Source organism: Cygnus olor, chromosome 2 (assembly GCF_009769625.2).
Source record: "Cygnus olor isolate bCygOlo1 chromosome 2, bCygOlo1.pri.v2, whole genome shotgun sequence".
In the NCBI taxonomy this organism is placed as follows: Eukaryota; Metazoa; Chordata; class Aves; order Anseriformes; family Anatidae; genus Cygnus; species Cygnus olor.
The window spans coordinates 99076159-99102154 of record NC_049170.1 but is presented as its reverse complement, the minus strand read 5'-3'; the positions used below and the strand labels follow the sequence as shown (position 1 = coordinate 99102154).

Genomic DNA, 25996 nt, shown 5'->3' with positions numbered 1-25996 from the left:
AGTCCCCTGTACAGCAGGTGAAATATTGCCTTTACATTTTCCTAAAAGTTAAAAAGTCGCAAATTCTGAAGTGGGAATGATAAAATTGTTAAGCATGTCCAGAGGAATGTAAAATGCATCTGTGTATCAATACATGCCCATAATATCAAATGAAATATTATGTTTGGATATGAGGGATTCAACCCACTTCAAGTTTCAAGGCTAAGAAATACTGCACAGTTGAACTTAAAGTCACAGGTAATGAAGTTTTCTGTGTGTGTTTGTATGGATATATGTATTTGTGCATATACCGTGATACATACACACACAATTAAGGTAATTATTTTGTTAATATGTCTAAAAATGAATGTTGCAGGAAATTAAGTGCATCACCTCCTTTCCTAGGATTAAAAAAAAAAGGGCCAAATCTCCTTCACTCTGGTATTTTCAGATCCAGAGCCTCAGTGACTTGCTCAAATGTTGTGCCTGCATGAGAGCCCCCATATCCAACCTAGAGGAGTGTGGAATATTTAACTGGCGTATAATTTCATAGGATGGGTCGATTTCCCTGTTTTAAAGCTGTTGTTTGGTTTAGAATCATTTCTCTGTGGCTCAGAAAGCTGTTTGAAAAGCCCAAATATAAAATACCCGGTAAATTCGTAGGCTTGCGAAGATGCTATGGGTACTCTGCGTCCTCATTAGTGTAGGAAGCTGCAGGCCATACTGAAGTCTGCTCTGAGATGTTAAACACAACATGAGCTAATTTATGACAATATATAGATGATGAACAATTTCTTGGTAGGCATGGAACAGCATTTAACTTAAAAGTGTGAATTTTATGCTGGGGTGTTAGGCATTAGAGCTAGTTAGAAAGATTTATACTTAAAATCGATTAATTAATTAAATTAATATTTAATTATAATTAAGCAATACGTATAGTCCTTCTATTCCTTTTCTTTGATATTTTGATGAACTGAAGTGCTACACGGTGAAGATCTGATTAAAAAAAAAGGAAAAAAGATTATGCAGGAATCTCTATTGTAACAATTGCGCATTACCTCAGTAATAATATTACTGACAAACATTTTACAGTAAAATTCAGAATTTGTTATATCAGTTAGGATGTGTGCATTTTTCAAGTGAAACAGATAGGGATTATTAGTATGGATTTTCATTCTGCTTTTCCTGTTTCGAGTTTTAGTCTGTTATAATCACTGATGGCTAGAATTGACACATGAAAGGGGGCACCCAAAATGTTTTGTACCTAGATAAAGTCTGGTGATACTCTCATCGATGGGCCAAAATTTCAGAAAAGCCCCAAAGCCTGTACAATTCTATGATTCTGTGAAAATTTCCATCTGTAGTTTTCATGATCAGATTTGGGTCCACAGAACAATGACACATAGTTCACCCTATTTTGAAGTGAAAATTAATGTGTGCCGATCATATTTCATAGCCTAGCTACCTGGTAGAGGTTAATCAGAGTTTTTAAGATCCCATTTTAGTGCAGGGTTCAGGCTGTCTTGGAAGTCTGGAAGGAATTGCATCCCTCCCCACAGCACGGGGCCCCAGACTCCTGTGCCGTGCTGAGTAGGGCAGGGAGCTGGGGTGCCCATGGGCCTGGCTCGAGGTAGCGGTGGGTTGGAGAGAGCAGCCGGTCCCTGTGGTGCTGCCGGGGGAGCCAACCCACTCATGAGGTGGTCTCTTGCTTACATTAATGCTGCCCGAAGACACAGTGCTTCTCTTGAAAGTCCGTGTGTTAGCGTGGCTGGTTATGTGGGAATAAACGATGTGGAGGTTTCCACCCCTCCATCTTCACAGGAGGACATGGCAATTTGACACTTGACCTCTTAACCCAGGCATCTTTTGTAGAAACCGAATTTCCTTCCCCACAGGGAAGAATCTGAAGGAGACTCTTAATTTCAGTGAATTCAGCGTCATCCCCCACAGGCCCCCTCTTCAGCGTTACTGCAAAAGGAGACAAGTTGGCTCCAAAGGACTAACGTGACTCTTTTCTAAAAAAATACTTTTTTAATTTCAGTCTTATCTGAGGTTATTGAGTCCATATCTGAGGCTAGCAATATTAATCCATAATGAACTTCTACGTGGCCTTCATGGGATGAAATTGCCTTGCATGTTAGTACATTCTGAGTAAAAATATTGCTGTGAAATGATAGACCATATTTATACCCAACAGGGTGAAATCTTAGCTTCTATATAAAAAAAATAAAAAATAAAGGGAGCATTTACACACTTTTAATGAGTAGTGAGCTTGCCAAAATCTCTCAAATTGTTCCAGAGGTTTGGAATGAAGAATTGTCATTTGAAGATGAACAATACGAGTTCTGCTGCAATTTCAGTAGCAATCCCCAGACCTGTTTTCTTTATGTCATGAAAACTTTAGAAACATAAACAGTACTGAATTGCCACTGGTATTGAATAATGTGGCTTTTATTGTTGCTTGGGCTCTTCAATACATTCAAGAAAATAATTTAATACTTATTAATAAAGAGAAGGTAACTAAAGATGACTGTGATCTAGTCTGTTGAAAATTTCTCAGTATCCTTAATTTGTTAGTAAATTCAATATATTTTATTTAAGCAGAATCATATATACAGTATATTAACTTTTTTTCCAGGCAATCTTTACTCAGCACAGAAAGGCCAGATGTATGGGAATTGTAAAAAATCAGGATATGCATAAAAACTGTTCAAGTGCATAAAGCAGCCCCATCTGGAAGACATCTAACAGAAATGAAGTTGTACAAAACCATTCCATTGATAATAAAGCTAATTTTTATGGGTCTGACAAGTATGTAATTATGTTCAGTGGTGCTTTTCAGATTTTATCACAGTCAATAAACCGCAGTGGTAATTTCATTCCCATTTGACATATTTACATGGAAACATTTGATTGGAGGAATTAGTAACCCTGAAAGCCTTGATAGATATGTTTTAATGATCTGTGACCTCCGCAGTCCCTCATCTGTTTATTGTTGCAACAGGCGAGAAGTCGTTCCTCTGTGACCTTTGTGGCTTTGCCGGCGGGACACGTCATGCCCTCACCAAGCATCGGAGGCAACACACAGGTCAGTAAAACTGTCTTTACTCCTTGGTATATTTTCTCCAGCAAGGCAGTCCCTCTACGCTGGGGATTAAAGCAAGTCAAATAGCACATTACAGCACAAATAATACATTGGCTCACTGTTTACTTTGCCTTTTTTTTTTTTTTTTTTTTTTCATTTTTGTAGAATCTGTGTGCCCAAGGTCTGCATCAAATATGTTAGCTGTGAGTTTGAGTAATTGCTTTTTGGGGTATTTTTGGTGTTTTCTCTAAAGAAAGTAGAATTGTAAAGACTGGTTTTCTTCTTTAAATGAACACTAAGTATACTTTTTTTTTTTCCAAGGCCCAAATAGATTACCTACTGTGAAGATTTTGCAAGAGTCTGCTAGAATGTCCCTGGGTGAAAGTTAGAGACTACATATAGATTAATCCATTATTTTGGAGTGAGACAATGTTGAAAGCTAGTGTTGTTTCATTTGCCCTTTTGTAATTTTAAGATAGTTTGTAATTAATAGATGCCACTTTAAAAGTTACCACACTGTTAGCATGTAAAGCAGGATTTATCTCCCAGAATTAGTAAAGCTTTCCTACCACCTTGTTATAAAAATTTTATATCAGATAAAATTAAATTGGTTCTTAGCTTCAGAAGACCAGAAAAAGTGTGTATTAAACATTTATTAATACATTTTACCCTAATTGTGGTTTTTAGCAGTTCCTAGTAAGTATTTGATTATTTGAATAGATTTTGTTCAAACAGAGGCAGAAGCATCACTGCTTAAACCACTGCAGTTTTTGTTTTACTGACTAGCATGAGAATAATATAGTATTAGGAATTGCTGTGTGAGTTAGGTGACCATTGTCTAACGTACAGTGGAAAGAAATAGCTAACAAATTAGAAGCTGTAGTTATATCATGAATTTTCCATGGATTTTTCAAAGGAATCTCTGTGGGAGATTTTATTATATCCCTGAATAATCCTAATTCAGGACACTTACCATCAAAATGCTTAATTTCCTGGAGAGCAGCTACTCTCTTTCTTGAGAGCCTGAAGCCATTCTTTTTACCCCGTTTTCAGTTTATTAAGGCAACCATATTTGGAGGACGTCTGATGCTTGCAGAAAGGTGGGGATTTTGGTGCTGATCTGGAAATACTTTTGAAAGGATTTGCTCTGTATATAAACTATGAAAGGCCAAATTTTGCCTGTAATTCTAGTCATACTTCTGAATTTTTCTTCTGATAGCAAGGAAAGTACATTTGCGATACAGTACTGCCACAGTCAGTTCCTATTCACTGCAAGATGTTTGTATTTTTAAAATGTCCAAGAAGAAGCATTTAAGTATAATAGTTTTGTAGTAAAACAGTCCATGAATGGTAATGAGCAATTGTAACCACTGGAATAAAAGTTGTGTGCTTCAGTTGTAACTAATAGTGTCCATTTTTCTGGAACTTCGAAGAATTTTCACACGTTGGCTGCAGTTTACCAAATCTGGGCTGGGAATGAAAATTATTTTATTTCATTTTTAGTAGAAATAAATCATTGTTATCAATTGGATGGGAACTATCTTTTGTTTTTTATTGGCCTGCCATGTGGTACACGGGGATCATGTCTATGTGTAGGACTCAATGCAGCCACACAGATAGTAAACAATGATTTCAGAATGGAAAAGTGGAACAAATGGATATGCTTGTCTTTACACGTCTTGTCTTTACCTTTTATGTGAGTACATATCTAGTTTATCAGAAATGTAAAGCCTTATCATAGGTTATATATTTATGGGTTTCGTATCAATAGGCCACAAGCTAATAGAAAAACATCTTTTATTATTTCCTGAATTATGTCTAAAATTAGGCTGAAAAATGGTATGTTCCTCGTGAAAAGCTGTCCACATTTTGGATGGTGTTTTGCCCTTCTTTTGCCAGTTTGGTAGAGGCTTTTGTGCTATGATCACAGGGATTCACAGGTTATAGATCATGAAGCTTGCGTCTAGCAGGCATAACTTTATATTTTATGTCAGGACTGGAGGCTCGTTATTACTTTGCTATTAACTTTATACTGTACAGGACAGTATCTCAGAGGCAGAGGGATCTATCTTTTTGGCATTTATCTGCCTCTGTGGCACAAACAATCAGAGATGATTCTTTAGCAGAAAAATTATCTGTAGCTTCTATTTGTTTCAAGGAGAATGACACAATCCACCTTTGTCTGCACTGTTGCACTTGCATGGGTTCCCTTGTATTTTCATCCAGTGCACAACTTTATTTCAGTTCTTAGCTGCACGCACTCCTCTTTGTACCTGTATTTTTTCTTCTGTGTCCCCAGGTGACACAATTTTCCCTGAGCAGAATGCCAAAGCAAATTACAGTCAGGTTTGAAAGGGATAGGTATCAAAAATGGTCTAAATGGCTTAAATAATTCCCTACTGTAACACAAACTGTCGAGGGGGCTGACAGAGAACATCCTCCAATCCAAGATTTACTTCTGTCACCTGTCAGAGACCTTTGATTCAAGGGCAAATGAGCAAATCCTCAGAGGTAGCTGAGGAGTCTTGACCAGCTTAACAAGCCTCCTCTCATCCCAGCCTCAAGGTCTGAGGTGTCCTGACACCCCCAGAGAAACATTCAGCTGCTCTGATAGATATTTGACACAAGAGGGGAACTGGCTGTAGGACTGGCCACTTAGACTTTTGATGCTCTTGCTTCTTACTCTATTTCTTCTCTTTTTAGACAAGATTATTTTTAACCAGATTATTAATTCATATTTTGTCCCAGTAAACAAATCAAAACCTGCCCTAAGATAGGAAGATAAATAATGTTGCAAATTTTTGTGTTGGCTGCATTTAGAATGAGTTGAATTCTACAAAGGATTTAAATGATTATCAGAATTTTATAATAAAAAATAGTAAATAACCTCTAAATCATCCACCAAAAAAGACGCGTGAAACATATGTGCTGTATCATGTATTTTAAATACTTTGCCTTAATCAGAATAAACTATAAAATGACAGGGGGGAAAAAAAGAAAAAAGAAAATAGAATTGTTTCTGGCTTGAAATAAAAACATGAAAACAATTCTTAATTTTATTTTTTTGTTGTTGTTGTTCTTGTTACTGTTCTACTCTCCTTTGTTTGACTTCATTTCGGTATCACAGTAGTTTTAGCTGTTTCTACATTTTTCCCAGTAAACCTCCATTTTGTACTGTCATGAGTGGCTCATTCCAACAGTGCTGATCAGTCACAGGCTGTGTTCTGTTGTGTGAAACTCCTTTTTTATGTTAGTTAGTACTCCTGCAAATTGCAAAAACCCCATCTGCATCTTTTACACAATAGCAGGCTACAGTTGCTTCTCAGGTCGTTTGTGGTGGCATCTTCCTGGGAATCACAGAAGTCCATTACAGTAGTAGAGCGTTAGAGGGTAAGTACACTTAGTGTACACGACAGCTCTATGGGAGTTACCCCAAACCTCTGGAAATGCTTAGGCAGATTGTGTCTTTGTTCAGATATTTTCATGACTTTTTGAAGATGGTGGCTTATATCATACAGATCACTTCTGCTCACTCATTTCTATCTTGCGCTTCTCAAGACATTTATAGGTCAATGTAATAAAGAAAGAAAATTTAATAATATATGTGTTTTTATCCAGATGAGTGACTCACTTTGTGTTTCTGTTTCTCATGTGAACTGCTCTTTGACTTTAATGTGTAGTTACATTACTCAGCATTGAATTTAATGTATAATGTATCCTCATCCCTTCAACTTCCCCACCACAGCTTAAAAAAATAATAGTGTTGAATACCACAGAATATGTAGCACAGTTAAGACGACTTACCGATCTTTTCAACAAGACGCGAGGTGAAATTTGAAGAGGATCTGTGTTGTTTTTCATTGCACTTTGTGCCAACATTTTCAGCACAGTGTAGAACTTAATTCAAGCAAACTTCTAGCCATAAATGACACCAAAACCCTGGGTATCTTAAAAATTTTCTCTCTGCTTAAGAGAAATTGTCAAGTAGATCATTTTTCCTCCCCTTTGGGTTTGTCATAAAAAACAAACAAACAAACAAAAAGTAATTAAGGATGTAGTTATTTTTGTATGTCTTATATGCAAAAAAAAGATGACCAAACTAAAAGCAAATAGAATTTGCTTCAATATATTTCAGTCTTTGTTAGCAAGCCTGTAAGTGTCCCTCCAGGGAACAGTCTCAACAAAAGCTAGAAATAGTTGGAAATAAGAAGAAAATACCTGTAACTTGTAAGCAGAAGGCCACGTTTCGAGGTCTACTCATTCCTTAGGACAAATAAAACTTCTGGGGTTCTTTCTGTCCTGTGTAACACATCCTGTGAAAGACGAAGAGGACCTAGAGCAATGGTTTCCTTTTGAGGAAAATTTCTTCCATCTTGCTAAGATTCTGATTAGTCATTGAAGACTTTTAAATTGAAGGCATCATTAGATTTATTTATTTTTTCCTTCATTTATATAAAAGCTGGATCTTCATATAAATGCTTTGTATAATTTATGAGTGGAAATTGTCTGGACAGTCATGATTGTAAATAAAATCTTCACTTTGCCATCATAAGTAAGCATCTATCACCAAGGTTTGTAATTTTTGTTATTGTGTTATTTCATTTTTCCGCTAAAAATTATATGTTGAGAACATAACTGCACATAGAAATTTATGATTATAGCAAGGTATGCTCTGTGTCCTGAAAAGCTCATCATCAAAGACAGAGAACTAAAAAGAGGTAATTTAAGAGAAAAGAGGAAGGAAGAAAGAAAAAGAAAGCTGTAATTTGGGATGAAAAGATAAGACGGATGCTTAAAGAAATCAGTGCAGAATTTGAAGGATACATTTTCAGAGAGGCAGGAGAAAAAAAGCCTTAGTCATGATTTTTTAAGAGTAGTAGAATATGCAGAGCTGAGGCTGACCGGCTTAATAACTGCCTGTTATGTACAGAGTAGTGCTCCCCACCATTTCACCCTTTTATCAATTTCTTTCGCAAGCTTTGTTGGAGCTGAAATTTTGTGTGTCAGGTGACTTAGACAATTAAAGTACTTCAGAGGTTGCTCACAGTATTGTTGTCAAAAAAGCAAAGCCATTTCTTCTTTTGTGATGCTATAGCTAGAAATCATGCTTTTTGAAAGTGCTTATGTTAAAAACAAAACAACAACAAAAAACCCACAAAGATACTTCTTCCTTAATTTTGGAAGATGTGTCCTTCCTTTTTTTCCCCATAGAGCTTCCCGACCACCAGGGCATTCTGGGGCACCTGTCTTTCTCTTTTATGGGTTTGTTACTGATTGAGTTAGAGTTGGTGAGGCATGAAGAAGTTTTCCATACTGGTAAAGGCTGGTGTTTGTTTTTTTTTTTTAATCTTTAAATAGGTAGAATTCATCTTTACTCCCACATTTTTCGATACGCTGTTTTATAATTATTACATGCAATATTATTTTAAAAATACTGTCATTATTGCTTTTTTGATTTCTGTGATTTTAATTTTATATTAATTAGATCCTTGACTGGGGCTGAGGGAGAATCCTTCTGGACTGTTTAATGGCAGCCAGTATAAAAGTCAAATGAAGTTCGATGGCTGAAATGTCTGGGGGCAGGGATTGGAAAAGGAAAATTGGGACACAAAGACAGATAAAGAACATTTTCTTCTGAAGATAATGAAGAAAAAGAAAATGAGTAGTAAAAAGTACTGCTGCTACAGCTTCAGAACAACCCTGCCCTCAACCCAGAAAAATACCTAATCTTTTAGATTTTTTCTAATGTACATACCAACCTGGTTAATTTTTCAGTAAAAATAAATACTATTCCCCTTGTGCAGCTGCTAAGAATTATAGGCCATGCTAGGCAGTCATTTTTTTCCCCAGTTTAGTTGGCTTCTGTTGTGTGGTACTGCTGTGATGTATTTTCTGTCAGGTGAAATTTATACATCGTCCACTTGACAGGAGCAGTTAGCCACAAGGATTTCCTGAGGAGAAACTTCCTGGAGCAGTGGGCAAGGATTATCATTTTTCTTCTGGTCACGATGGACTTTCCAAGCCCTCCCGGCTTCCACGGGCCCTCACTCATCTGTCAGCTCCACTGGCCCTGCCCCAGCACAGCAGCAGCCCTTCCCCAACACGTCCTCCACCAAATGGCGAACTAAAAATCCACGCTTAGCTCAGATCTGCTTTTTAGCAAGGGGGCGAGCTCGCAAGGTTCAAATGCATTTTAAATCAAAGAATTTAAAGCATCTATGCTACCTGAAATGCCCGTAGCTTTACTACCTGGGCTTGAGAACGTTGCTGTCTTTGATGCTAGAAGGTAAAATAAATCAGACACAGGAAATCTTCGGTTCAAGAACAGGTTGTGTTGCTAGGGAGTCTATGGCCTCCCAGAGAGTTTAATTGAAGATGAAGCCAATACCATTCAAGCTGCTGGGAGAATCGGTTTCTCCTGAGCAGAGAGTCAGTGTCTGACAAGAAAACCCCATTTGGGGCAGAAAGACATACTTTCTAGCAGTCTCAATTTGTCCAGCATAGAGGCTTCTGCATTGTGTCCTGCCCCTTCACCTTTCCATGTCCCATGAAACAATAAGTGAAAAATAGTAGCTGAAATTCTCTGCCGCAGCTGCTAGAAGCAATTATTCCAACTCTTTATGGAGCTTTCAGAAGCTGCTCCATTGTCCATCCTTACAGGCTTTTCAGGCCCAAGGACTCTGCATTTCTTTTTTTGCTTGAGAGGGGGAAAAAGCAGTCTCCAAGAATGAGAAATGCAGATTTTTATGTCTGCTCAGAATTCTGGCAAAGTCCCTTTGGAAGTCCTGATTGTCTCGTGCTTTTAGCAGGCTTGGAAAATCTGGCTTGGAGGCATGGCTGCTTGGGAGTGGCCTTTTGCTAGTCATGTGTCTTCTGCTGGTGATGGGTTTCTTGCTGTCACTCTGAAAAACTGCGTGTTGTGCCTCCTTAGAGACTTAGGGTTCAGTTTTGAGGCCTCCTATTCCAGACCTCTGAACAGTCTACCAGGTAGGTGTCTGTCCCTTGCAGTTTTAATTAGACTTCTTAAGTTAGGGATGTTGATTCCTTATGTAATCTTTAAGATATAAATACTTCTGAAGGCTTCCACAATACGATCAAGATTGCCTATGTTAGGAGCTGCCTTCTGTCTTCTGCATACAAAAAGAAACCCGTCTCCTCTCTAAGTGGTAATTATATGTGCCTTTAAGCCACACACAGTATTTCTGGTGCAACTAGTTGGAAAAAATGGGATGCAGGTGTCTTAACTGGGCTTCACAGTAAGTGTATCTGTCATGAGATTTTATCTTAGCGCTCTCAGAGGGCTCCACCCCTCAACTGGAATGGAAAAATACTCTTTTTACATAACAACTTATAAGCTAGAGTAAAGATCTTTATCTTTCTTTAATTAGTAGTCCTCTAGAATTTTTCAGTGCTGTTGTACATTCAGCAGAGATTGAATTTTAGTCTTCTGAAAATATTTAGTCTATTCTTTTTTCCCCATTAACCTTGTAAGTCTTTCTGCTGAAATTGTCCCACTTTTCAGAAAATCTTCACAAGGGCAGAAGAATAGCAAGCAAGAGGAGGGGGATGGAGAACTGAGTTGTTTCATATTCTTAGTCCCAGTTTATGCACGAAAAATGTTGGAGCAGAGATATATTTTAAAAAAAAAAAAAAAAAAAGATAATTTCTTCCTAGATATATTCATTTCTGAGCACTGAATGCAAGCTCCAGACTGATTTCTCACCTTCTGTCTCCAGAAGCATTTCTTTCTAGCCTGTGCATGGGCCCAGCTTCAACAGAAGATGCAGGGTGAGAGGAATGCCTTTCTCCTGGTGAAGATATTTTCATGACATAAGGCTCATGTAACTTGGTTACCCTGTTTCATGCAGTTCTGTCTCCTCCTTTTTGCTGTTATAACACCACATGGGAAGTCAGCTGGTTTCAGATGTGTATATGCCATAGTAAGAGTAGTATTTTGTAATTTATACGTTGTATTTGAAAATGTACTTTTCATTTGCTGTTGTGATATATACATGGAGTAAAATCTGTCCCAAGGGGGTTGCCAGAAATTTAGATTTGTTTTCCTTTTCTGTTGATGAAAATTGATAATGCATATCTTCTCTTGTCACCTTCTAGGAGAGAAACCATTCAAATGTGATGAGTGCAACTTTGCTTCCACAACACAATCACATCTGACACGACATAAGCGTGTCCATACTGGAGAAAAGCCTTACAGATGTCCCTGGTGTGACTACAGGTAATGAGTCATTAACTAAAGCATGATGAGAGAAGGGTTAAGGTGATCAGATGAGGTTCATTTGAAGTCACCAATAAAAATATATTGCCATTAAAACACCATCAGGGCAGCAGTAATTGCATATTAAATTAGGAGCTAAATTTAAAAACTTAGTCTTCAGTATTTAGGTATTACTTTATAAAGAAAAACAAATGATGGGAAACCTTTTAGCGGTAACACTGCATTGCTAATGTTGAGTGTTTGTTTCACAGCTGCTCTAGTGTCTGTTAGAATTCTCCATGGTGAGACCGCTTATCTGCATTGCCTTTTCAAATCAGTTGCTGTTTTGAAATTTTTCTCGGTTGAGTTGCAACCATTTCACCAAGAAAGGAAAAGTCCCCTAAAAGGCTTAGCAACCTAAATACTCATCAGACACTTATTAGAACTGGAAGCAACTGGAGATAGTTAAAGAGCTGCAGTCTTTTTTTTTCTGATTCAATTTTCCTTCTCTTTGCCAGACAAGCTGATTGGGTGAGAGTGACTGTAGGGTGGTTGCATGGCAAAGTCTCCCATTTACACCATGAAAACCCACCCTCTTAGGATAGTAGATTAAGTTCTCAGAAACCACGTGAATGGGTAGGTGAAATTACTTGTGGTGCTCATCCCATGTGTCTTTTGTTCATTGTAGGCTAGTTAATAATGATCTCATGTTGCTTCACAAGTGATTCTTTACTTTTCTTAAACATACATCCCCTACAGTCTTTAATATCTTGCAGTGAGGTGGGTTGTATATGTGCATTATAAAAGAATCCATAGAAGTTATTCATAAGCAATTTACAAGAGTTGACGTTCAAAAACTTTTTAAAAAATTGGTATTTTATTTGATAAATGGTATATGGCTATGGAATTAGATGCATGTGCTGTGATGCATGCACGCAAGAGGAGAAAGCTAACCATCTGATTATACCACTGTAGCATTTTTTTTCTTTTAATGCTGAGCATACAACTGTAATGTTCTTTTAGTATAAGTTTTAATGTAGTTTCCTAAAACAAGATTGTATAACAAAGGCTAGCCACTCTCATAATACCTGGTTTCAAAGTATTTATGAGCCTCTTTAAAGAAAGCTTCTGTACAGAAAGCTTCTGCAGAGATCATGCATTTTCTGTGCAAAAATTTTTGTTGGTCTGTGCATATGGAGCAAATGTTCTGTGAACTCTTACTGAGCTCCCATTAAATTACTGCCTAGAACTGTGGAGAAATGAATTTGATAACCTGGAGGGGGTGGCTTCCCTTTCTGTGCTTCTACCTTGTGGCATCCTCCCCCCTTTTTTTTCTTTCAAAAATGAAGTGTTTCTATTGGCTTTGATAAGTCATTTAAGAAGGAGAGGTGTTGTTTTATTCATCAAAATGGTTATGTTAAAAGATCTGTGTTGAAGCAAGTGAGAGCATATATGTGATAGCTTGACATGCTGTGCAGCCGTGAAGGTAAAAGGAGCGCTTATCTCTTTGAGGATGCATGTTTGGGAAGGCTTAATCCTGTGGTCATCCACTTTCATGGTCAGGAGGAATGGTCTTAATACAGAACTAGGTAGAGAGGTGAGTTGCAGGGGGTTTGAGCTTCTGACATGGAGACACTACAGAATAGGAGCACTGTGAGTATGAATCAAAGTTTGCAGTTGGGGTTTCTTACACTTGCACAATGAGTGGATGTAATTCCCCTGCTTAGTATGACAAAATAACTTTAATGTCCTGTGCAGTGAAAGACAGGAGATACTTTTCTTCAGATGGACAGTTTTCTGTATGGGATAGGAATTTCAAGAAATGACAGGTTTTTACAAGTATTTTATTATATTGGATATTATTAGAGAAGAAGAAAACATAACTTAGTAATTTTATCAGGGTTAACAAGAAATCTCTAAGACCCCCTGCCTGTATATTATTGAAAAATAAATGCTTCATAATAACAGGATGCTAGTTTCCATTCCTCATAGGCCAATTTTGACTCTTTGGAGGCTGAGCTCTCCAGGTACCAGCTGATGCAGCTTTGATTCTGCAGGAAGCTCGTTCTGAGCTCAGCTGCAAAACATCTGGCAGGGATGCAGCAATGAGAGCTGTGCTGCTGCAAGCTCGCAGAGGCAGTGAGGCACTTTGTGTAGCAGCGGAGGAGCCAGCAGAGGGGCTGCTGTATTTATTAGCCCAGCAGTCCTGCTTGTGCCTGCCAGTTTCCACTGTCCTGGGATATTAGGCAGCCTTGTTGGCAAATATGTTTTATGTGCTCTGTCCAACTCTCTCATTTTTTTTCTCCTTTTTGTTTTAATACATTTTTAAGGAACTCACACCTTGCCTCCTTGTCAGCTCAGCCAGTGCTACCTGTTTTCCTGAAAAGGTATTAGCAACCCTGTAAATCATGTCCTTCACACCAGTTCAGCAGATCGTACTTACTGTTGTGAGTGTCACCTACAGAAAACCTGAAATCAAGATTTTAAATTCTGCTGGCCCAGTGATAAAATTCACCTCGCTGCCTGGAGCCTGAGTTCTCACTTTGGTGACTCCAGCTCAGCCGGCACGCTCTGAGTTCACCCAGGCTGTTTCAGATGATGCTGTTGGGTGTTGCTTGGCAACTGCAGACTCTTTAACGACCTTTGTAGCTTCAGCGAGAGGAATATTCCTCATCTTGTGCGTGGATCTGGAGCAGAGCACTGTTAGTGCTATCACCATGACTCCTTCCACTGATCGGTGGAGTGATCTCTGTATTCCATAAAGCAGTTTGGGACACTCGAATAAACAAGCTCCAAATACAAGATGTTGTAATTATTCCTGTCCGGCTCAGTATGTTCTTAGAGATCACTGCTTTCAAGCTTTGAAGTTCCTCAGGAAGAAATTGTGAACAGTTACCTTGCAAAACCTCTTGCCTCTTGTCTAGCGAGCGAAAGGCTAGTTGACCTTAGCTAGAAGTACAGAAAGGCAGGCTATTAAAAGAAGTGAATCTGAATTTAGGAACTGTTATGAAAATCTGAATCATTTGTGACTATACAGGCACCTATAACTTTTTTTTCTTAGCTGCAAAAACTAAAGTGAAATAGACTGTAAGATACCATGGGGGAAAAGATCTTGGCTGCGTGCAACAGAAAAGGGAATTTGTTCCCTCTAACACTCAGCATGGGAAAGTCTTTTCTTAACTAGGAAAGGACATGAATGGATGTGGTTTCCCCAAGTGAATAATAAACTAATCTAGCATTTCCATCGCACAAATTTTATATTCTCAATAGCACGCACATTCCCAAAAGGAAATGGGAAATGTTGGTCATTTTATTTCACTGCATTGCTTTTATAATCTATGTTTATGATTGTAAGTAAATATTCTTGCAAAACTAATATCATTCGCCTCTACTTTTTGTACTTTTTGTAATAGTCGATACTTATTTTTTTCTAAATCTTTAGTACATTGTTAACAAATAAGTGAACTTCTGCTTCACTATATAACAGTATACAACTTCTAGTAATTATAAATAGAAATTATATTTTCAGTCTAGTTTTTAAAATACAATTCATTTTCAAGGAAGAAAAATATATATAATAAAAAAACTGCTTGTTAAAAGTTTCAGCTATATTTTTTCACATTTGTATTTTAAAATTAGGTTAATCCTATGTAGATATTTTTTTAAATGATGCACATTTTTCCTTTGCATTTTCATTTTCAAATCAAAGTGTGTTTCGCCATTCTTACGTTATTGTGCTTCATCACACAAAAATATTCGTTTACTCCTAATTAAAGTTCACAGCAATTTTATAATACAGAATCAGCCTCATATACCAGCATTATATATGCAATGCTTATTTTATGTTTCTGAGTCATTTACAAAAGATGTGTTATGCAGCTAAACTTTTTAGATTGCACGATCCTAGAGTAATACCATCCAAAATACTGTTTGCATTTTGCTATGGGCACAGTAAGAAGCAAAGAGTCATGTAACGTCGTGAAGCTGAATAATGCCTGTGAACTTCAACTAATTTCTAAAACGGTCTGTTCTGTGGCCAGACCTTTTAGTTCTGCAATATATTTAGGCACCTGAGTTTAACCTGATTTCTGAAGTGCTAAACTCCTATATATATGCCCAATGATGTCAGTGAAAGATGCAGATATACAGCATTTTCAGAAATAGAACTAGTTTTGAGCCTGTGTTTAATGTAAAGAATTCCTATGGAATTAGGAACCTCATTTTAGTTGTATGTTAGGCTTCAGATTCAAGTACCATTAGTACTAACTTTCCGTGTGGCTATCACAGCTTCTTAGGGAAATAATAATTTATGTTCAAGGTGTGAGTGAGGGGGATGTTTTAGTACAAAACGGATTTGGATTACTTTGTTTGGAGGGCTGTGTCAAAAGGCAGAGCCCTGCTTTTCGATTCAAATTTGTTGGAGTTCAGGGCTCAGGAGGAACGCCGGCTTAGTTTCACGTTACAGAATCAGTATTGCTACGACTTTGACCATGAGACTGTGGGACAGGTATAATGTTAACATACTCTGTGCCGTCCCTGTGCTGCAGTTAAAGAAAATGACTCTTGCTTGTCTGGGACTCTACTGCGTGGTTTAATTTTGCATGGAGTACCTGTGGTGGCGAGGGGAAGGAAGGAATGGAGGACAGCATCCAGGGGAATGGTGATGTTCCACAGTCAGAGATAAGAAGGGTTTAGAAGCTGTGTAAATCACAAAGCCAGGCCAGCAAAACAGCATGAATTCCATAAATGCACCTTTCCGTGAAGTATATGACTTGTGAAGGATGCCTTACAAGACTGAGAATAAATAGCATACATTTTTAATATAATTATGTAAACTAAAATAAATATTTTACATTTATTATGCATAATAAAATAATTAGACAACATTCTGCAAGGGATTATGGCATCTGAAATTCCAAGTGCAGAAGGATTCATTGTGTATTTTCAGCAGCAGCAGCGGCATGACTTAGGGGGAGCGACTCCACAGGGGCTACTTTTCTTTTTTTGGACAGCATCCCTAGGGAGTTCCTCTTTCCCTCTGACTTATAATATATGTTCATAGGCTGTAAAGACCAGTTCATGATACACTCTAGGATTTGCACCCCAGTCAGAAGAATGTGCGAAGTAAGTGTTTTCTCGCTGTTTGTTTTAGTGCATTTAATAACCTTTCGTTGTCTCGATATCATTGCGTCAGCTGTGCGCTGTTCCCTGGTTTTATCAAGGATAACTAGGGACTGCTTTAAATGCTGAGATAACGGTATATACTTATTCATAGCGAAACTGAAAGGCCATTAAGGCAACTTCTACATAAAATGATGAAACAGTGTATTTATCATTAAAATGTTAGCATTAATATGCACTTTTTACCAGTGAAGTTTTATATGCATGTGCAGGAAATAACTAGGTTATACAGCTGTGTGGAGAGTGAGGCTGATGAGGACGCCAAGCGGCAACCACCACTGCGCTATGGAAAAACACTTCTCTGTATATCACAAAGGCAGACTCAGGCAAAAAAAAATTGCATATACTTTGTACGAGTAAGAAATTGCGAAGGACAATAATGCTTGTATGTAATAGAGCATGCTGGGCCTTCAGGAAGCACTTAAGCTTCCCTTGTGCTCTGGAGCAGGAGCTGAGGGCATCCAGTGCATTGTGCTAGCAGCCTTATAAACAAATGAAGATGGAAGTTTGGAGAGAAATTCTGTCAGCGCATGGGCGTGGTTCCCAGATGCAGACTCCTCAGAGCATTATTCAGCCCTTAGTTTTTAATAAACATTCAGATAAAGTATTTGATAATACTTCTATTAATGTCGCATAAAATATACTGTAGCATTTAAGGCTATAAAAGAAAAAGAAAATCTGAAAAAAAAATGTAGAGCTGCAAAAACACTTTAATTATTCTAGTGAATACGTGGCATACAAAACATTGATTAGTATTATTCCACTTATGATGCTTCTGTTACTTAATAAAACATTTTATATCCACCTTAGCTGTAGCAGATAGTTCACAAGGCAATTAAATGTGATAGTGCAAAATCATCCATCATGTTAACCGAGAGACTTGACTTCATCTGTAGTTCCTAAAATTCAAAAACTTGTGGAGTTAGAGAGCACACGACTAATGGTACGGCCCTCACTGAGAGATGTGCGTGTTGTCTGCACTGACTGAGAAGTCCTGTCTGAAATTTTGCAGAATTGTCGGTGGCAGTGTACAAAAGAACTTAAACTGCCACTCTCTTGGCTCTGCCCATCTTCCCTGCCAGATGACAACGTCATGGCATGGACCACTTGAGAAAATGTACGTTTATTAGATTACATGACTGTTTCTTTAAAAAAAAAAAATCATAAACACACACACAGGTAGTAGGTGTATGTAGACCGGACATATGTCCACAACAAAATTGCCCATTTAAGTGGCTTTTGCACCGCGTTAGCATACACTAGTTACTTTGTGAAGATGATTGCTTTCCATATTTTTAATTAATGGCATAGTAAATACACTGTACTTAGTAGAAGGGTAATACAGCTTTTTTATTTATTATAATGAATAATACTTATTCCCTATGATATGAAAATCCATCAATAATTCTGTGAACAATGGTAACTCTAGCTTTTTTTGTTGTTTTTTTGTTCTTTTATTATATTTATTTATTTATTCCCATTTCCCAAAAATATTTATTTATTTATTTATTTATTTATTTATTTTCCTGTGCTCGCTGTAATTAAGAAGAACTAAAAACTGCCTTTTAAATTCAATGAATCTGTGATTTTTGTGCTAACATTCACCCACAGACTTGGGATTTTCAAGTATCTTTAAAACAGTGATGCACATGCATGTATGGATAATAGTATTCGAGCCTTGTTTTGGACTGAATCCTGTGAAGAGCAATTTTAAAGTGATATATTTGGGCCTAAATGCCATGCTAAATTACTCAGTTGTTTTAACCACTGAGTTTGATGTTACTGAGACATACAGACATCAGTGTAAAATTTTTTGTGCAGTTTTAACTTCGGTCAACTTGTCTCTGCTGCAGCCTGTTGTGGTCCTAGCTCAGCACTCTGTCAGTTCATGCTTTGCTTGAAGTTCTGCAAAGCCACTTCCAGGTTCCTGGTTTCTTCCAGTAGGTAGTGTCTCCCCCTTGCTGTCCAATTTGGGCTTTGTCCCTAAACTCTTGTGACCCAGGCACTCAGTACAGGGGCGTACAGGTGCACCCTTTTTTACATTGAAGTCCAAACTACTTAACCCAAAGCCTGAAGTAATTGGTGTCTTGGAAATATGAATAAGAGCCCTTCATGCAGTGGACAGGTTCTAACTAATGTCTTCTATTACCTCATTTTATCTTCTCTCTGTCCTCACACTTCTTTTTCCCTATCCCATGTAATCATCGCTATTGTATCTCTTCCTCTTTCTTCTTATGGAACATAAATATATTAAAATAAATATACCTATATTTATATTTAATAAGTCAAAATGTTTATAAATTTGGAACACCTGCATGTATTTCAAACTAAAATAACCATACATAGGCTGTGTTTTGATAGTAAATAGAATTTCAGTGCTAACTTCAAGAATGGCAATGCTATGGACTAAGTGTAGCTTTAAAAAAAAAAAAAAAGACTTGTAATTTCCTGTTCTTGTAGTGCTTCTGATAAAAATGAAGTTCTTCTTTTGTGTCTACAAATAGACTTTCATTTGTTTGCATAATTTGATCTAAAACTAATCATTGGGATCATAGATTAATTAATATGACCCTTTAAGGTAAAAAGTAGTTTTAAGAAAGACTAAAGCGACTGTACATGTTTCCTTTACTTTTGCCTGTTAACACAGAATTAAAAAAAAAAAAAAAGAGTTTGTTTCTTTTACCATTCCTTAATCCCCGATCCAGTCATTATAAAAAGGTCAAAGCAACCTTTCGGGGTGGTCAGTCTACAAGGAATTGTTATTGCTAACTACCTGAGTGGTAGTTAGCAATCTTTGAAAAATATTTTGGTAGTTTTACAGGCCTTAGAGGTGAAATTAATATACAAGTCTGCTGTGTTACATATGATTTATTCTCCAGACAGTATGGCCATTACCATGTTAAAAAGTTTCTGGAGTAATTCTGTCTTTATAACAACCTTCCCTCTTCCTCCTTCATTCCTTCATATGTCAGATACAAAATAAGTTAAAATGCTAGGAAGTACTAGAAAACAAATTCTGTTCAGAAACCGTTCCAGAAAGGGGAATAGCCTAGAGCAGGGGCAGGGGAAGGAAAGATATTTGCACTGTAAATGCTGATGAAAATAAGAGAAAGAAAATAATTGTTGGGCTGAAAATGAAGAAAGGAAGGAAGGAAATAAAACTATATATGTATCTTTTCGCTGCTTAGATACTTCTAGTGAACTGGAATTTGTGAGCAATTTTTAAATAAGTATGAATTTGTTAGGAAGCCCTGCTTTATTGAAGATAAATGAAGGAGCTTGTTGATTCCAGCAGTCGCCCTTGTTTCTGTGACAACTTCTGCCTGATTTCCTCCAGACTGGTGTGCTGGGGTTCTGCGAACACAGGTACCGCGGTTCCCTGAATTTCCAGACCCCCTCACTGCTTCAGAAATGGAAGCTGTGGGCCAGATATGCCGGGCCTGAGCCTTTGCAGGAGGTCTGATGGGTGTTTTCCCTGGGCCACAGTAAAGCAGGGCAGGACTGAAGCTCCTGGGCAGAGTTGGAGCCTGGGGTCTGGTGCTCCTGGCCAGCCTCTCCCCCACCGGGTGGCAAGCCCCAAAGGACCAAAAGCCCATACAAAGAGCAGGCTGGAGAGGAGCTTTTTGTCCAAGTGACTTATTATTAAGTCGCTCCTTACAACAGTTTTATCCCTGATTGGCATGGTCTTTGTGGTTTTGCTGGGCGTCTTTAGGTCTGAATAGCAGGCATAGGTATTGTTGAGACCTCTTGAGGACTTTATACAAGTCAGCATTTATAGCCCCCAGTTTTGCTATTGGAAGTGAGGAGTGCTGATCTTGTGTTACCATAGTTCTTTTTTGGAAAAACACTTAAATCCCAAATATATTTTTCCTTTCTGTCTATTAAAAAAGTAAAAAGTGGTGTAAAGCATTCATAGGATCTGTTTATTATTAGGTTTATTATTTAGGTTTACTTGTTCATTTTTTATCTTCAGTCTCTCACATAATATTACATTTAGCTGAATAGTATTTTTTTTTAATTTGTTCTTTTAATAATGGAAGAATAATCAAGGGAAAACTAAACACATAATCCAAAATGTATATGAAAGAGAGTGTCCTGTATTCTTGGATGCTGAGGGCCAAAGCTATTGCTTTTCATTCTGCATCCTCAGAGAAGAGGTGCGGACTGCGTGGCACTCCTTCTCTTTCCCTCACAGGTCACAGACACTGGGGCACAGTGTGTTGGGAGAAAGAAGCTGGTGCAACGCTGCTCTTCCATCTCCCACCCACACAGGCAAGGGGTCGGACTGGAGATTTTCCTCAGTACTTCTCCACCTCCTTTTGTAAATGAACTGAAATAGGGAGGGAGTGGGATCTGAATGGGACAGGAAATAATCTGCTGCTGTTCATAGCCCAAGAGCAAATTGATTCTTTTTCCTGAAGTAAAGAGGAGGTCAGAAAATGACTTTAGGCTCCCAAGTACTGCCAGGATCCCCCTGGTGCTCCCAGGGCCGGTAGCACAGTTGCAGGTTGCTCCCTGCCTCAGGCCAGCTGACTGCCAGGCCAAGTCTGGTTTGCTTTGCTTTCCGCTGAGGCAAACTGCCCAGCTCACTGTGATTCCTAGGATATAGCTCCATACACATACTTGTGTATTTTTAAATAGTGCTTTAAAGTAAAGTAGCACTTCTTCTGATGCTCTTCACCATTGCTATCTATTTGTATTTCCAGTGTTGTTATCATCACCCCTCCCCACACACACAACTAGAAACTCTTCAGTCCACAATACTGTAAATCTCTTTGGGTTATAATTCCACAAATAGATCAAGTGGTTCTACTGACATCATAAACCACCTGAACATCCTCCTCCTAGTTTATTGTGGTACTACAAGTACACCTAAAATATCCTATTTATAGCTTTGTGTTTATCACTTCAGTACACTCTCCTGCAGTCCTCATTCAAGCTAATTATGGATTCTCGCTAACAACTCTGTACTTGAGGAACATCATTTATTCTGCTAGAAATCCAGTGTGGAACATCTTCCCGTCCTAAGCTCCTCTAAACATTTCTATTTGAAATTTTGCATGTACCATCTACAGGGCAAGCAATACTTTTGAATCATTTCAGAGTTGTAGAAGTTACTGGGAAAGTATCAAAAGGAATTCTTCAGTTCTAATGGTTTTTCACTAGAAAAATACGGTATTTCGTAAATCTTTTTATTAACAAGCTCTTGGTAGGATACAGAGAACCATTTCCATTAGCAAGTTTTGGAGATATCTGCTGTGGGTATTTTAAAATACAAACAAGCCATTAGTAATTCATTTTCTTTTCAGGAAAGAGAAGGTGTGTCTTGAGTTCAAAATGGCAATTTTTATAAATCAGTTAAAGAGGATTGATTTTTAGCCTGGTGTCCCTAGCTTATTCTGAGGCTTGCACCTGACCATCCATCCATCCATCTTCTGTCAGTTTCTTTAATAACTTCTAAAGCTGTTGGCCAGTTTCAGTCAAAATTGACACGCCGTAGTAGTTGCTGAGATAATTTAAGTTCGTACATCTTTCTTGAAAGAGGTGAATGAGGAGAGGAGAGAGCCGGTGAGAAACAGGCAGGCACAAAATTCAGCTTTCACGCATTCTTCTGTCTTACAGCCAGACAGTGTATTGTTCCCAGCCTCGCCACCCAGCACAGCTGTATTCCTTGACTGATGGGAGTATCTTGGAGGTTGTGTTGGGGGTCTGCTGTTACTGCATTGGGAGATTTAGTTAACAGAGCAAGGATCCATAGGAAACCGTGCTTCAGTAGTCACAGTGCTCGCGTGTTAATGGTTTTGGACCCCAAATTAACTGTTTGGTGCAAGTTGTCAGGGCAAGTCATTTTAAAAAGGTGTTAAAACTTAACAGCTATTTTTAAGGATAAAGAGAACACACACAGATACCTGTGGTTTTTTTTAGAAAAGAGATTAGTTAGAAAAGATATATGCCCCTAAGATGGAGAGCACTGACATTTCTAATTCAGTCAGTGAGCAGGAAGAAGCTTCCGGTTATGGACAGATTATTCCACAAGTGCTTTCTTTGGCTTTTCTTCCATACTTTTTTTAGGTCATCTACTGATGAACTGTGACATAACACATAGGTCTAGATAGATGTATTTGCATGAGAAAAAGAAGCAAAGTTTGAACAAATACTAAGGCTTTTTTACATGGTTTTGGTGATAATGAGTATCCACAAATTCTCATCTCTCACAGGGTCCAGTGGCTCTGTACCTATTTGGAATTCAGCCTTTTCCTTTAGGTGACTAAATGTGACTTTCATCACATTTTAATTTGAATTTTAATTATCCAGCCTTTAAGATTTTGATCAGCACTAATAAATTATAGCACAGTCATCTTATACGGTTATTTAGCTGATTGATTTTTGCATGCTAAAATCTAGTCATTTTGAGAAGCAATAAAAATACTTTCAGGTAAAAGGAAGGTTTCAAAGATAAAGGAATCTGTACTTGATTTGTTTAAATCTCCGTCAGACCAGGGAAGGAAGACCTAAATCCAAGCCCTTGCTAGGGCAAGCAGGTGGCTACTATCCAGTCTGTTGGAAAAAACGCGATGGCATCAAGTCAGGCAATCAGCCCTTATGTGTGGGCCGATGAGAGCAGCTTGGGAACTGCTCTTTGTTGCCTGGTGGTGGTGCAAGAGATGAGGTGCTTACAGTATTGGGTGATGGTAGCTCTATTAGTGCTCAAGGTATATTTTGAAAAGTAAATATAGTATTTGTTTTTTCTAGCTGAGTTCTCGTCCAACCTCCTCTGTTCTTGACTTGCTCTTTTACATTTGGATCTTTTTTCTCTCAGACCATGTTATGACATAATACTATGAGAATCTTCATGTTCTTTTCCTGCTCTCAAGTGCTCATTTTTAGCTTCAGTTCACCAGTAGCATGGCAGGGGCCTTGTAACAGGAAGGATGATAGCTAAGCCTCCTGCCGTCTAAGCACCTCTGCTCCAAAGCTTAGCTGGGAGTCAGCTCTCCCTGAAAGAAGGGCTGGATGGTGTCTTCTGTCATGGGGTTGATGGTATAAAACGGAAGTAAAGACAAAGAACGAAGTCGTGGCCCCACTAATGTTAATCACATCACCTCCATGTCCTTCGTGAAGCCACGATTCTCCACCCCTCATGAAGTACAAGAGAGAAATGGAAAGCCAGAGAGTTGGTAACACCTGTCACAAGGCTTTGTATCCTGAAACACAAAAAAGTTAAACTAGGCAAGTAGATTGCGGGATCAAGAGCCCAGTTACTTCTGTTTTCGCTAAACTTTACAGATGGGATCCTGATGCCCGAAATCACACCAAAAAAATGTAAATCCCAGAGCAGCTACTCCTTTAGGAACTTCTGTTTCTGTATTCCCTCTCTACTGAGTTCACAAGTTCTTGCACAAGTAAGTGAAATCATTGAGGTGTGCTCAGAAGTGTCAGGCCTGAGGAGATGGGTATATCTGCCTCAAGGTTTTTGATACACCTCTTAGGGGAACAGGCCTATTCCTGTATTCTTGGTTATATGCTAAAGACCTGAAAATTAGACAAGCCAGGATTCATTTAATTAATAACAACAGTGCCATCCAAAGCCTGATTCTTGTTACTGTTTAGTATTCTGAGTTGAGATGGCACAGAACAAGGGTTTGGAAAGCTGTTTGGATTTTGCAAGAAATTTATATGGGAACCACAAATGAGAACAGAAGAACAATGGTGTAAACAGGGATTAGAAGTGCTTTTGGCTCCTAGCAGTTCCTCACTATCCTTGGCAGAGTTTCAGGAAGAAAGAGTGTATTTCGTGCCAGCTTATACACTTTCCTGGGACACAAGAGAATTGGATTCAGCCCTCCTGAAGATAAGGACAGCCCTGAACTCAGAATTTCTATTTCCCATAATAGTGCCTTTATTTCTAGAAAGCTAGGGACTCCAGTGCTTCCTTTTCCTGAGCACATAGGAGCTCCTAATGTTTCATATGGGTTACTTAAAGCTTCAGAAACAGTAGGCACCTAATTTAAGCAAGTCTTGAGACATACATCAGGTCTTTCTTATCTCCACTAATTGTACTGGGAATTTAAGTGCTTATGGTAGACAGATAGGGTTGCCTTCTAGTACTGCCATGCCCAATAGCATACCTGAATCAAACAGAAGCTTATTTCTACCCTGTATTGCAGATGTGCTGTTTTTTTGTTTTGGTTTGGTTTTTTTTGCCTATTTTCTGATTGTCTTGTCCTTTTCAGTGCTTAGGTTGTAATTTTTCTGAGGCCAAGACTGATTTTTCTGTTGTTCCTCCATACAGTGAGTGGCATAACATCATTCTGTAATGGTATCCTTTCAAGTCAATGTGCTGTGCAGTGGGAACATACCAGCTTTCTTGGAGCCAGTTTTCGCATCATAAATATAGGATTGCATTTCACCACAGGAGTATAGGAAAACCTGTACCCTTATGGTGAAACCCTACTGTTGCCAAGACTGTGATAGTCTTTAATGGCTAAAACCTCAAAGAAGCTTGAACAGCTGGGAGCCTGCATTCAGTTGAAGTGCAATTTCAGTGCCTAATTCCCATAGTCTCCTTAGAAAATCTCATCTCTCATTTCTAGGACTAGTAACCTAATACCTTTCATGAGAACTAAATGTATATAAATAGATTTTTCAAATACTTTAGCATGAGCAGTCTTAAGCATAAGCACTGTCAGGATCAGGCTTGGCTGTTTCAGTTGGGTGTTGTTTTTAAACCTGACCTTCAAATATGTGTCTCTCTAAATTCATTTCTGACTGCACTTTTTTGTTTTGTTTTATTTTCTTTGAGATCGTGTCAATGTTATACAGCTGGAGAAAGGGTAGCACTGAAAGCAATGGATGTTGGAATACGAGTGAAGTTATTTAGGCTATTTCCTTTAAAGCACCGTTTTCTGATCTATAACCATCCAGTATTTAGAAAGAAAGGATATCAGGATATTATGAACTCTATTATTCTCTTACTATTCACTTCGTGTTAGTAAGCTGCTGTTCTGTAAACTCACGGAAATAGCCTTGATATATACAGACCATTTCTATCCCAGCAGCAAACCAACAACAACAAAGAAAACAAAACCTCTATCCATCTGATAACAAAAAAGTAACAATTATACATGTATTTTTCTACACAAATTTCTTCTATTTACTTAACTTATGCTTACTTTTTGGAAATACTTAGATTATTTATAGTAGTTACACAGTAAACTCCTGTGGCCTCTAAAGAGGTATGTGGATTAATGACTTCTCAAAGAATTGTTTTACAAGAGTACTGTGGTATTTTTAGAATGAGTGCTTAGTTATAGTCGCTAAAGGCATGTTATTCACATAGGCATCTTTTGTACAGAACCTATGTATTTTTTACTATCTGTGCATTCCGACTTGATTCAGGAACGTACCTCTATACATGTAGATGGCATTAAGCCTATGAATAGGTCCAGTTTTTCTAAAGTTAGCTGTGCTCCTTAGAAGACCATACTGAATTAGCCCTTTAAGGACTGTGTGACTATCATGCAAAATAGATTTAA

The 25996-nt window shown here is 38.1% G+C and overlaps 1 protein-coding gene and 1 long non-coding RNA gene across 6 annotated transcripts in view; one reads left to right on the top strand and one right to left on the bottom strand.

The window, feature by feature from the left end:
* ZNF407 (zinc finger protein 407) overlaps positions 1-25996 on the top strand; it is a 338205-nt gene that overhangs the window by 198211 nt on the left and 113998 nt on the right. For all 5 annotated transcript variants that reach the window (XM_040549542.1, XM_040549543.1, XM_040549544.1 and 2 more), the window contains 2 exons: positions 2984-3067; positions 11180-11300. In XM_040549542.1, the coding sequence (XP_040405476.1) occupies positions 2984-3067; positions 11180-11300 (205 nt within the window). The remainder of the gene's footprint in view (positions 1-2983; positions 3068-11179; positions 11301-25996) is intronic.
* LOC121066134 lies at positions 6090-14060 on the bottom strand. The gene is made up of 3 exons (XR_005817536.1): positions 13723-14060; positions 7283-7377; positions 6090-6411 (listed from the first exon to the last, which is right to left on the bottom strand). It is a non-coding gene; the product is annotated as an uncharacterized LOC121066134 (long non-coding RNA).